General features: G+C 37.5%; 1 protein-coding gene across 13 annotated transcripts in view; it reads left to right on the top strand.

The window, feature by feature from the left end:
- The window catches only part of TRPM3 (transient receptor potential cation channel subfamily M member 3), a 442,246-nt gene that overhangs the window by 321,331 nt on the left and 106,482 nt on the right, over positions 1-14,433 (top strand). For all 13 annotated transcript variants that reach the window (XM_065045970.1, XM_065045967.1, XM_065045966.1 and 10 more), the window contains exon 6: positions 818-989. In XM_065045970.1, the coding sequence (XP_064902042.1) occupies positions 818-989 (172 nt within the window). The remainder of the gene's footprint in view (positions 1-817; positions 990-14,433) is intronic.

Genomic DNA, 14,433 nt, shown 5'->3' with positions numbered 1-14,433 from the left:
ATCAGTTTAAGAAACCTGTAGATTTTTTAGTTTGATTTTATTTTATTCTCAGGCATTTGAGAAAGAACCTTCTTTTTCTTTCTGATTTTGGCATAGGACACATGGCTTCTTTGTTTGCAGAAGCTAATTAACAAACACATTCCAGCAGCATATTGATATTTGTTAAGCTATATGCATCTGTAGAATAAATGTTTCATGAATGTGGCACCAAAAGAAACAGTATAAACGATACTTGAGCCAAGGCTATCACCTGCTCTTACAGTGGTGTAATATCATATGTACACCTCTCCAAGAGTGGAACTCACCTATACTGGTATGTCTGCAGAGGACCTCCCATGCTGGTGGCTCTGAATGAGCTAGAAGAGGGGACATGGTGCTTGGTGGGGTCTGTGAAGGAAGGATCAAAAATTTCAATCAGATGTAGTGAGGATTTATGGCCATGCTATTGAAAGACAACAGCAGACAAGGGTGTACAATGTGTGTACAGTCACACTGACCTTTGGAGGACTGACCATTAGCTGCACTTAACACTGAAACAATGGCCATTGGTGCTATTGAAAGAGATTACCCTGGGACACCCTTTAAGCCATGTCTGCATCCAAAAGGTCAGTGTTTACAAATGGTGGACACACCAGTTTAAGTTCTAAGGTAATTTTTTACTTTACACGTAGAAGACAGCTGTGCTTGAGTGCGATACTTCAGACAATGTTAATCTTTTTCTTTTGTATTATCTTGTCAGCTGGTATCTTATAATTAATTTAGTTCAGAGGGTCTTTTCTGTTTAATACTTTTTTTTCCCTCTATCTCTAAAATGCAGGTGGTCCGACCATACCAGACGATGTCCAATCCCATGAGTAAGTTGACAGTGCTCAACAGTATGCATTCTCATTTTATTTTGGCTGACAATGGCACCACTGGTAAATATGGAGCAGAGGTGAAACTTCGTAGACAGCTGGAAAAGCACATTTCACTTCAGAAGATAAATACAAGTGAGTAACGTTTTGCTTATATTGTTTTATAATTGCAATTATATTAAAGACACTATGTCTTTAAATAGGCAATAAGGTCTGTATATTTTGGGGAGTAGTTCTACTGTCTAAAATAGTGAGCATGAGCTAATAAAAACAATTAATGGTGAAAAAAAGATGATAAAATTTTATTTTAGAGTACCATGGGGGAGGGTATAGCACAAATAGCTGAATTTGTTGCTGTTAAGTTTCAAAAAATATTTGTCAAGGCTCTTCAGGTTCAACTTACATCTTTGGCACCCCCATGTCCTTAAAACTGTATACAGTTGTGATCCCCTTTGTTTTGTAAAGAATCCAGTGAAATTGGTAGAGAAAAACGTGACAAAATTAAGGGAGAGCTTTTTATGATAAAGTCTTTGCATATTGGAAGAGAGATGACTGAGGTGTATAGACATATATAAAATCCTTCAAGGTTGCAGGAAAAATTACCGGACAACTCAAGCAGTCCCAGAGCCATTGATATCTAGAGGCAGAGAGAGTATCCCATAGAAGCGTTACTTTATGTTTGCACTATGCTTTCAGTTCTTTAGAGAGCTGTTCATTAGCTACAGTCAGAGACAGAATATGGGGTTAGATGGTCCTTTTCCCTCATAGTTTACAATCACGATGGTACATTCGACATCATGATCAGACTGAAGCCTCGGTTTTTCTCTCAAAGTTAGGGTTTTGGGTTTTTTTTACAATCATGTACCACTTTCCTACATAAAATGAAAAATAATGAGTCACCTAAGTAAGCAGTTCTTCTTGCATAAAATGAAATATGATATATCAGTATTAGTATTGTTACTTCTGTAGTGTACTAATGCTTCATTTAGATGGGGAGTTAATGTCTTTCTAGATATTTTGGATTTTTTTTTTGTTTCTGTTTTCAGTCATTTACTTTTTAAAAACTTAGTGCTATCGAAATAAAAAAGGATAAGCTCTAGAAATTGAACCTAGGCTGTACATAGGGAAGAAATCTTCCTTCGGATGCTAGCCAGACAGGAATTTTTTTAGTCTCACGAGAAACCTCAATGTGGTACCTGCATAAGCTACTTTTAGTAAAAACAACAGAACTCATTTTTCAAAAGTGATCATATGTACTGCCTTTCTGCTGATAACTCTCTGTAAATATACAATTTTGAGACCAGGAACAGTGACGGCTTTTGTGATATAGGCACTTGAAACTGGAATGAGACTAAGAAACACGTTTAGACTCTTGGACATCATATGATAACGAATTACAGGCAAGCCCAATGGGGTGTACACAAACAAGCATGTTGGTCATGCTTAATAAAGCTTTCTGTCTGATGAGTATAGTCTGTGCTTAAATCAAAATAGTGTACTACTTACACCTTTCAACACCACTGCATGAACTACATGCACCACAAGCTTATTGTTTTTGTAATATCAGAGTATATATTGCATTTTCTCAGAGAGCGGTAGGTATGCACAAATTTGTGTGCAGCCCAAGTGGTGTGTGCATTTCTGTACTTTTCCTCAGGAAGCCGAGATAGTATGGTCAAATTCTAGGTTGATCAGCAACAAAAATTCACATTTGAAAACGGCATATATGATGTAATAAAACTGTAGGAAACAGTGCCATAAATAATAATTATTTTGAGGACATCTATAAGAAAAATGTGGGCTTTTGTAGTTGACAGCATGGCATTGTGTTGGGGTAATCTTTATGTTAAAAAATAAATATCTTTAGAGAGCTTTAACCTAAAGTTTGGACAAGATGCTTGTCTGTTGAAAAGTGACTGGTGGATGAATCTCCAAGCATTGGTAGTTAAAGTCAAATGCTTTCCTGACCTCTTCAAACACATACCAAAAAATGAAGGATTTCTCTTCTCTGGTTTCTCTCTGCCACCATCCCCTTGCCCATCCAAGAGTTTGTCTCTTCCTTTTCCCTTTTGTCTGTGACAGAGTCTTTCTTATCATTTAACTTCTCCCTCCCAAATCTATCTCTCTTATAAACACAAATGCACTTGGGTCTCACCACACTTTTTCAAAATAGAAATGTGTGAGAACTGTTAAGAAGGAAGGTTGCTGGTAAGATTTGTGCAGCTTCGTCCAGTGACATCCAAAATGTTCCTGCCACGTTTTATTTTCCTTTGTTTTAGGAAAGGTGACTGAGTCCTGCCCAGCCTGTAGTTAATAGAAAAGTGAACATATGGATGAGAGAAGGACCACCTGCCCTGTTGGGTCACCCTAATAGATGGCCACTTTCTGATGCCTTTCCTTACTCTCATTCCTAGCAGAGCAATGGAGATCCTCATCCCTGCTGCAAAGGGATCTTCATCCACACAGGTGTGTGTGCAGCCATGCACATGTGCCTTTACCTAGCATTTTCCAGTAGTAAGCATGTGGAGTGGGTAAAAACACTCACAGCATCAGACTTCTGTTTGCAGGAGAGTCAGGAAAAGGTACAATTTGTAGTTAACCACCAAACAAAGAGCAGAGGGCTAAAAATCAGAACAGATTTAGGAACTAATAAACAGCTGGTAACTTCTTATTTCACAGCCTGTCACTGGACAATAGTGCTGAAAGAAGATTTTATTCTTATTTTTAAGCCTGCCTGACTTTCACATTATAGGCTTGTCATTTCTTCTTATTGACTTTCCTTTACTTCAACTGTATCTTTCTGCAGTGCAGTGATAGCTTTCCTGGATGTTTGGGATCACACATTATTCACAAAGGGAAACTTCGAGCTTGTGCTTCCCTAGTAAAGACTCAGAAAATGGTATTCCCTTCAAATGGATTAAGACAGTGGCAGTCTCTTTTATAAAACTTAAATCAGGTTGTTAAGTATGCCCGATAATTCTGAAAGACTCAGGTGGTTTTGTTCCTAATATGGCATTACTCTCAGTCCTTCAGCAGTTATCTAGTTTCCAGAATCAGTGTGCTATTCAATAATAATAATTAAAATCTTGCTTTATGCCCCCTATGAACACTAGAGAAAGTATTTCATATTGAATACTCTGTTTTCACTCTACCTTTTTAGCTTTTACCACTTCCATAGCTCTTACTTTTCCACAGCAAATATTCAGGTATTTAAAAATGGTTTTGAGGCAAGCAGAGGGTGCAATTGCATTTGTGGGTCAACCTGAGACTGCGGGTTCAGGACAGAGTCACTCAGTTGTGCATTTAGCTAGTGGTCAATTTGATGCTTCAATGCTCAGGGCAAGTCTTTCTTATTTTCACAAGTGAAGACTATTTTTAACACAGACCAGCAACCATTTTTTGCAGCGAGACACCAGTTGTCTCAAATTCATGAAGTTTCAAAGAGCATCATTTCATAGTAAGAAATGTAGAAAGTAAGATCAACTTTAAAAAAAATGTTTCAAGATCAAAAGGAAATGTTGAAGGTGACCTGATCAGAAATGTTTCTGGTTTCCAATTCACAAAAAAAAAAAAATCATTTGAGTCCTGGACTTTTTGCGGGAGTTTAAGGCAGGGAGATCACCTTAAGATATGCTTTGGAAGGTAGGAAAAATTCATGACCATCTCTGCCATATGGCTTGTTTGTACAGCATTGCATGGATAATTTGACAGATCATGTAAAAAAATTTACATTGAAATGTGGAGTTAAAACAATTTTAATTCATCTTATTCCAAAAATATTGCATTAATGAGTAGAAAGTTTTCATAACAGATGTACAGAGATTTTAAATGCAATAAAATGTCCCAGCTCAGAAGGTGTGATTTTTCAGACACTGTAAGTGGACTGCAGCCATGTTCCGAGCTATGATGCTGTGCTCATATGTTTCTTGGCATGTAGGGATTCACAGCATGTCAGGCTGGTGTGACCCACTTCTGACCATTCGCTGATTTCTGATTCAGTGCTTCTGGAAGTGCTTGTAATACTAAATGCTGTCTCACTGCCTTGAACACAAGAGGGTTTACAGCTATTCTAGAATGATAGGTTTCATGTGGGCTGGAGCAAACCCAGTTCAGGTCTCCTCTCAAAGTGGACTATTGCCAATGCTAGATAAGCTTGTCCATAGCTTTTTTTAGCCAAGTCTGAAAACCTCCAATAATGTAAATTCAACCATCTATACAGACTCCATCAGAATGTTTGGAAACTTCTCCCACCCCACCATCAGTGTCTGGTCTGGAGCTCCCAAATTTGTGGCCATTTTCCCTTTATAGGGCCTGGCCCTAGCAAGAAGAGTGTGTCTCTAACACCTTTTTAACACCACTGCAGATAGTTATAGGCAGGTATTAGATTACTTGTTAGACTGCTTTTCAAAAGGATAAATAAGCCTGTCTGTCTCAAACTCTCTTCCTTGTCCCCTTTGTAGCTGCTTTTTCCCAAATATTGTATACTTACACCTTCTTTCCAATAGGTCACAGTGGTGCAAAGAAATGTTTCAAAATAAATGGTGTAAAATAAAAGAGGTAGAACAATTTTCACCAGAAAACTGATACTGGCATTGGATTAGAAATCAATGAATATCTTATGATCCCGTGAACCACGAAAGTGCGGCTAGTCTTTTTTTTCCCATCCTGGGAAAAAAGCAGTGGCCAGGACAGAAAGAGAACTTCATGTATTACGAAACAGATTATGTAATCTATAGACAGAGAAAGGAAATAAATGAAGCATCTAATTACTAGACATGTCCTATTGCAAGTTCTCCAATTATGACATTCCTGGATACTAACAAAGCATTTCCACAAAGTGTACTAAAATGGCCTAGTCATTTGCTAAGATGTACGTTGCTACCACTTCTGCAGAACGTTTCGGAGTAACACAGTGGGTTCATCAATCCCACCTCCAACCAGAGACACAAATGAAATCCATCTATAATATGTGCATTGGAAATGATAAAATATTAATTCCTGCCACTCCACAGATTATTAGATTACAATAATCGCCGAAGTAGCAACTCAACTAATAGGTCTGATCTGAGGACTGTTAATCACTTTCAGGCAAAGTCATTCTAATGGGTTGACAAGACATGGGTTTCACCAATTTTGTGATTAGCCAGAACAATGCATTCTTTCTCATTAACAAGTATGGTCTAGAATTACTTCATATTACGTAAAATACCCATACCAGTATTTGTAGCATCTTCAAGAACCCTACCTGAAGTTTTTCCATTTTGTTTCTGCACTCAAGTTTGCATTTTTATAATACGCTGTTCATTCCTCCTGTTTGTATTAAGCCCTTCAGTTGGTGTGGTACAGTTGCTGCTATTAACTGAATTGTTACTACTAACTGAAATACTCTCAAATCCCTGAAGAACTTACAGCATGATTCCTAAGCACTTCCATCACAAATGCCTGTTTTCCTTCATATGAATGATCTTACTGGAGGAGTGAAGACAGACGACAACACAAATTATTTATAGATGTAAGATAATCACATGTAGCATATACAAATTTGAATGAAAGAGGTTGCAAATTAATTAGGAATCTTGTAAATTTTTCTTCAGAAGAACATGTATATCTGTCAGCAGAATCAGAATCTTCATGCTATGAGATGCATAGTGTAGCATAGCACAACATAGCATAGCATAGCATAGCATAGCATAGCATAGCATAGCATAGCTTAGCATAGCATAGCATAGCATAGCATAGCATAACATGCACTTTAAGCATGCTCTTCTGTATGCATAACTATTTTGGGAAACATACAATCATTTTCTTTGTCTTGCATGTATCAGTACATACACATCAGTAATAAAATCTGTGTTTGGCATGTGTTAGAAAGAAGTAGTGCGCTTTTAGTAGAGGTTAGAAGGGCAGAATAAGCTTTTGTGTGATATATCTTTTATAAGCTCCTTTAACAAACACACTATTTTAGCCTTTTTGTAGCTTACAGATCCAGCAAATTGACAAAATTATTTATTCAAAGCCAGATGTGGGCTGTAGATCAGAAGGGATTCATTTGCATGCAGCTCTGGAATAGATGGACTGTGCCACAAGGCTTTGAAGAACAATCTGTAGATTTATGTTAAAGCTAAATGTCCATTTATGTTAAAGTTACCACAACAGGTGTATATAGTGAGCCTCAACACTACTTTTCATCTTTCACTCTGCTGCTGCAACACTACCATCTTAAGTGTTATCTACGTTGTGCTTCGTCTTCTCTGCACCATATGAAAACAATAGAAAAAAAAAATTATTCTGTATGTCAGTTGTATTAGGGATTGTTGCCTTGTCCTCTTTTCTAGAAACTCTAGAGATCTTGGTGTTTTGGTTTGTATTTTCCTAAACAAGCAAACAAACAAGAAACACCTTGTGTATTTTGCCCAAGAATCACTCTGCACTGCTCAGTCAGTTCCACACACTGAAGCATGTTGATGTTTCTTAGAAAGATTACCACACCAAATCCTTAGGTTGTGTGGGTCCACCTTGTGATATTCTTACTCTTCTTTTGATTAGCCCATTTCTGGAAGAATTGTCTCCTAGACCACATAGGGCTTCATTGTCAATCTGCAATTGTTCTTAGTTTAAACATGCTGTTTGGTGCTAAAGGTTTGCTCTGCCTCTATGGTATGCTGTTTTAAAATAGACCGCAGGTGTTGGTACATGTGTCCCTGTATTTAATCTTTCTTCTTCACTGAGTCCTTGAATGTAGTTGAGTTTTGGTAGGCCTATGAGAAAAAGTTACCTCTGAGTAAGTAATTGGTGGATAAAGTTGGGTGATTGAGTAGACAAGGCAATTTGGACAGGGTAATATGTCAACAATATCTGTTCATGTGACCCGTGGACTTCCCTTTGTCATCCTATGCCTGAGAATATATGAAGGGGGCTGGGAAGGCAAAGGGACGTTCAACTGTCATCACTGGCATCTTCTCTGACCATTGCACCATCATCAAATACATTGGAATTCTCATTTGTTTCAGATTTTTCCTTCATATTCTGTGCAGCCCTACATGCATTTTCATAACTGCATAGTGGGGAAGATGTAGGTACAGACTTATTTATAGGAGAGGAAGCCTACTGCAAGTTTGACTTCCGTGAAATCTGAGTTAAACTCAGAACTATTTGAAGCTTGACTCATTTCAAATTTTGTTATACATGGAAACTTGGACCTTTTTCATAAAAAAGCATCATAATGTTAGTTGATCAGACACTGGAGACATAAATATCATCTGAGAAGAGGTTGAGAAAGCATGTGCAGGTTAAAAACTGTTCTTGAAGCATAGATAAATATGCAATTGATTGAGTACAAATGGATCAATAAATTCCTGTCATGGGCTTGACTTTCAACAAATGAGTTTGTTGAAAACCTGTTTTTTCATATAATCGATATACAAGCAAAATAACACAGGTCATTTCACCTCTTTAAGATCTGGACATTTTAGATTTCTTGAACTCACTGTAAAAATCAGAACAAAACTATAAAACTAGGAAACAGATTATTTTAGGGCGGATTCTTTTTAGCAACATTTCTGCTGTTCTGTATCTCACCTGTTGTAGTTTTCTAGAGTAGGTAAGAAAGAAGGGATAATTTTCTGAGATTATATAGTGTCCAATATTTTGACAAATATGCAAAATATGACAAGGAAAAACTCCTCAAAATGTAGTTCAGGGCGGTGTAAAAGTTGGTTACGTTACTCTGAGAACTTTCTAAAGTGCTGGCTGCAATGTGGTAGTGCTCACATCCAAAGGGAACCAGGGAAAGTACCAAGTAATATTAGACAGAATGTGAAAATTACTGAAATTGTCATTGCTCCTGAATCTTTAGGCCATTACCTACAGCTGATGAGCTCCAAGAAGAGTGAAGCCAGTTAGGTCCTGTAGTACGGGCCTTATAAACAGTTGACTGCTAGGCCAGATAGGGTAAGTTTTGACTGAAATCCATGAAGGCTTTTGTGTTCGTGTCTTTGAACTTGAAGTACCAGCTTTGAAAAATATATTACCACCTTGTAGAAAGTAATCAACTGTGTTGTTACTGCCATGTGAGGTTCACAAATCCCAGGGCTTAGTCTTACATAGACTCTTCCTTCATCTTGCCTGTTTCAAGGACTCTCTAAGGTTTGTCCTTTTGCAAAGACAGGTATGAAAATCCAAAGAGGGCATCACAAATTTTTCATCAGTTTTTCTTGTTAGCGTCCTTGATGTCATTTGAAGAAGTTTTTAGGATCAGTCCAATATTAAGATACAGTCTAGGCATCAGGTCCACAGATTCCTATGTCAGTGACACATCTGGTAGGATGACAGATACATCACTAGGTAGATTTAGACAGATGAAGCAGGAGCACTGGACAAACAAAAGTGAAAGTACTCAGATGAGGCAGAAGAGAAAGGAGAATAGGCTAGCACAAATGAAATGTGACTGTACTCTTAATAAAGAGCATAATTAAAAATATAGAAGATAAAAGAGGATTAATGGATTAGACATAAGGAGACAGAGTAGAAGTTAAAGTGTGATTGGGATAGCAAAAAGGAAATTAGATGAGAACACAAAATGCAAGTGACCATAACAAGCGGAACAAGGAGAATGAATGCAAGGTACAAATGAAACAATAAAGCAGAAGAAAATGAAATTTATTACAGTAATTTTAAAGCATGGTTGGGAAGCATGAAAAGAAAAAAAGGAAACTATAGAAAATTAGATTCAGTGAGCCTATGGCAGAAGAAAAGTAAAAAAAAAAAAAAATTGAAGAGCAAAAATAAGTCAAATGGTTGTGAGCCTTCCTTTATTAGTAGTGGTTCTGTGTCGTTCTGTCACACATAATCCTTTAGTTTGGTGAATCTGAGAAAGACAACAAATATTCTTAGAACGTATTCTATTGGCTTGCCAGGTCACTTTGTTTTCTCTAAATGTGGGACATGTAATGAGTTTCCAAACAAGTGGAAGTTCCACTTGATTTATGAAAGTAGAAAACAGTTAAGGTTGTTCAGAAGAGGGTAGAATGAGGGTTTTTTTAAAATAATAAAATCTGTAAGTTTCTCTGCTCTGATTATTGAACAATCCTCTCAAGGATTAAAATAAATATCTATCTCATCTTTACCATATCTGGAGTAAGAAATAACTGGATCTGTTCTGGGGAAGCTACTGGAGATAAGAAGTGAGGAAAAGGGAGAGCTGACTGTAAGAAGAACAGCTATGTGAAATTAAGTTTGAGCAAGCTGAGGCATCTGAGGGATGTTCCTGTCTTTCTGGGTAATAAGACCCAGCATCCCTTTCCATCATTCTGTGAAAGCAAGCTACATTTCTTTTTTTCCAGTCATGTTCACTTATCAGTTAATGATGTAGTTGTTCTGGTGGCATACTGAAGCTGTGATTTGCAGAGCTAGGGGAAGCATATTGCATATGCAGGTCACCTTATGTGTTTGCTATTGATATTTTAGGCAAAATTGTTTCATATGCATCAGGAGTTGTTTCCAAAAGGCCTGAAGACTGAAAACAATAGCCTGAAAAAATCCAAGCTGTAATGTTATTTCAGTGTAACCTAATAGAAAGGATCTGGATTATTTCAGGACATTCTTTGTTATCACTTAGCCTTTCTGAGGCACTTGGGACCACAGGCAGTACCACATAGATGTCCAGAGGTGAAGCAGATAGATTTGTATGGGCAAACTATTTAAAGACTGTTGTAAATCCAATACCATTTTCAATCTGTTTAAGCAGCACTTACCCTGTGCTTAGGCACACTCTATTAACAAGCAAAGAGCAATATCTGTTGGTGCTGTATTACAGTAAGGCAAATATTAGTTCAGAAATTAAAAATTACTATCCTCAAACTTTTAAGCTCATGCTGGGTGGACTTTTGCTTATTAAAATTGCAGAGTATATTTATCTATTTATCTGTTCTATGTAAGTACTTCTCACTAAGATAACCAAGCTCTATGCAAACACTTGGAACAAAATGCTTCTGAAAGCCATAGGTTTGTTTTAATGCAATGTGTTTTTTCAGTCTTTGCTGATGCAACATGCTGCTGCGTATTGTGCTGTCCCCATGAAATACTGCAATGGCCTGGAAGTTAGACTTTTAAGACAGACTTCTTGAGCTAAGGTCTTTCTTTAGTTTTCTTTAAGTTACCAGAACCTCCAAGTTCCAATTTGAGTTTCAAGAAACCATAAGCCTCAAACTCTGCAAAAAACTCAGAAAGAAATGCTGTTTTGCCCTGTGTCAGATAGGAATGATTAATGATTTAGAGACACTCAGTTTTATTTGCACAGATCTCAGGGGTGAACTTAGAAATAGCATGCAACATACTAACATGTCCCAGTTACTCTTATAAGCACACTCAAAAACATGAGTAGTAAATGAGGCATTTTACTCACTTGCTGATCTGTGAAAAGATGGGTAAGTCATGTTCATAAAAAGAATTAGTCATAATTTATAGGACAGTTATAGCTTATTTATAAGTATACTACCAGTATTAAATATTCATGTTTTTCCAAGAACTGGGAAAAGAAAGTAGGACTTCTGCAAAGCATGATTGATTTTTTAAAATCCCCTTTCATACCACAAAGGCATTATGCATTTTTTTCTTGCTTCCATTTCCAAATTCATTCATTTCTTCCAGTTTATTGTTTTAGCTTACATATTCATGCACTGCCACTTTGTCAAGGGGAAAATGGGATTATTTTTCTGTATAATAACATGAAGGCCTACAAGCTGCCATCGGTGCACATCAGGACAAATGTTCTGGTATGTATGTAACTTCCTGGAATCACAATTGCTGGAAAGTCTCTCAGTGGCTCTGCTGCTGTGCACAAAGGCAATAACACAGTAATGAAGCTTTAGGTTGACTGTATAAATCTTTCAAGCAATATTGCAGTCTAATTTACAATATTGAACCAATGAACCAATAGCTGACACCATGAACCACTTAGCAATCTAGTCTACCCTGCAAAAATCTATGCTTGTTGAAATGCTCCAAATACAAGTTACTGTTTTAGAAATTAAGAAGATGATGAGCCTCAGACAACTGGTTTTATCTCCCAGGTCTTTGGTACTATTTCTTCTTCTTTTGGCATGAATCATTATACGAAATGAAAATATAAACACTGCTTTGTCTGTATTCTATTAACTGAGTAGTGAGGGACTACCATTCTTTTGCATTTATAGCAGGAATGCTAAAACATAAGTATGTCAGGTGGGGACCTTATTAAATGAGAAACAGTAATATGCAAGTTTGTGTGAGATATTTCACACACACTTGCTCTGAATACAAACTGGATATTTCTTTTGAAAATCTGAGGAAAAAAAATCTCCTCTCTGGCTTACAAACTGTTTTGAATACCACAGAAAAAAAATTCTGAGACCATTCTTAAGTAGGAAGACTTGATTTTGGGATCAGACCTTTACCTTCCTGAAACATCAGTGTAGTTAGCTGTCACAGAGGCAGTTTTAGGCAGAAAACAAGTTCCAAAACAGACTTTATTCTAGCCAGAAAACTGTAGCCAATAAACAGACTAGAAATGGGGTTTATGCAATTATTTAGCATATACAGTTATTTAGCATAAAACACAGGTTTGGATACCGGTTGAGGAGATTATTGGATTACAACAACATAAGAATAATGAGGATCCACAATGTGCACACATACACTCACAGGAAACAAAACTAGGGGCCTCTCACTCAAAGGTACTCAGAAGAAATAATCACTTAGGTGAGGACTCACTCAGGGATATATCCAATAGAGAAAAAAACACCACAGGAAGAGCTGAGGTGCTCTCAATTCCAGGAAATCTCCTTAGACAGCGTCCCAGTCTGAGGGGAGGGCTCAGGTCACAGACCTGCTGCTCCAAGAAGACCACTCCAAGGGGGTCTTCAACAGGGAACCCGTTTTATAGCCTGGTCAGATCTGGTTGTGGGCATTACAATATGGTCTAGAAGCTTCTCAGCTTCTCTGGGCATCTCCTTTGTTGAGGACCCTGTCAATCGACTGAGGGTCCCACCCCTCCTGCCCACCCCCAGCAAGATGAAGTCACTGTGCCCCCAGTGGGGAGGACATGAGTGTCAGCACCACCCTAGGTGTGGATATGGGCACAGGCACAGTGGAGCACGAAGGTGCTAAAGAGCCATCAGCTGCCCCATTGAAGGTTCTGGATCTCCTCTGGGAGATGTGCAACTGCCACATTAACCAAGTGGTAAGCTTCACAGAGTTAACACAATAGTCAACATTCTCAGCTATTCTCAAGTCCACAGATATACTGCTAGACAGGAAGGTTTCTCTACTTTACAAAAGGAAAGGGAAAAGGATTTGCTGAAACCAAAGCCCATCCTAGAAATGCTGAAAAAAAAAATGAGCTGAGTAAATTTAGAAATAAATCCTCCATGTAACTATCAGAAGACTGGAAAACATCATAATTTTTCAGATAGTTAAAAATAATCTACTTGAATTTAAAAGACTATGTCTTTTTCTACAAGTGATGTAAAAAAATTCTAAGTAATATGTCATTTACTGCCTTCTAAGAAACCACAAAAATATGCAGATCTGTGAAAATGAATTAGTCTTTTTCTATATTTGGAGCACAACACCAGTAACTGCAAGTCTTTCCTGATAATAATAATGTGTTATTCTATATTGAGAAGGGTTATCTGCAGTTTAAGAATGGACAAGATTTCAGTGGACTGTATTATTGCTACTGTCTTTTCAGTTGTATACTTTTAGAGTACTCAGTGAAAATGGCAGTATTGTTGTGTGTACCCAGCAAGATGAATGCTATCCTTAGTTTTGCCCAGACTAGGGCTATTTTGTGGTAAATTCAAAAAAAAAAAAAAAAAACTTGAAGGGAATACATCTTTCTTGTTGACTTATTGGACTTGACGCAAAGTTCTCACCTTCTGGGTGTGTGCTAGGAGACAGCAACCCTGGTAATGTAGTCCAGTTTTTCATCAGCATGGTTTTATCTTGGGATTGCCTCCTTTCTGACAATCGCATCTCGAGCAACAAACTCTTTTTTTAATTATTATGTCCTTGGCTTTGAAAGGAATGTGTTATTTCAGATTTAGCATCTCACCTCCCAGTCTGACATTCTCCTTCTGAACGAATGGGCTGAAACAAGAGGCTCCCTGTGGATATATCAGGCATTTCTAGCTCCTACTTTGCAGACTGTTATATAATGTGCATGCACAAGCTGAAATAGTGCTCTTGCAGAGAATTCCTGACTCTTGCATTTCTAATGAGATACAGAGAACTACAAGGAAAACTGTTTTGATTATCAGTTAAAAAGAAGTCCATCAGCTGCCTTCTTCCCCAGGTCAAGGTTCTGTCTTTATTGGCATGACATGCCAACGTTTTGCAAACTGATGTGGTGTTACAGTAAGATGGGGCATGTTCAGTTCTCAGTTTCATACGTGCAAAATTCTTAGCAAATGCAGTGTCAATATTTAATCAGGAAAAGTCAATCAGTGTCTTCCTACCCACTGTAATTTTTCTACAGACTCTCTGCATTCATCTCCAAATTCCTAATATTTAACAGCAAAGATGAATCCAGGATTTTTTACAT

This window comes from Columba livia, chromosome Z, assembly GCF_036013475.1.
Source record: "Columba livia isolate bColLiv1 breed racing homer chromosome Z, bColLiv1.pat.W.v2, whole genome shotgun sequence".
Lineage (NCBI taxonomy): Eukaryota > Metazoa > Chordata > Aves > Columbiformes > Columbidae > Columba > Columba livia.
The sequence above is the reverse complement of the archived record's forward strand: the minus strand, read 5'-3'. Positions and strand labels throughout refer to the sequence as shown.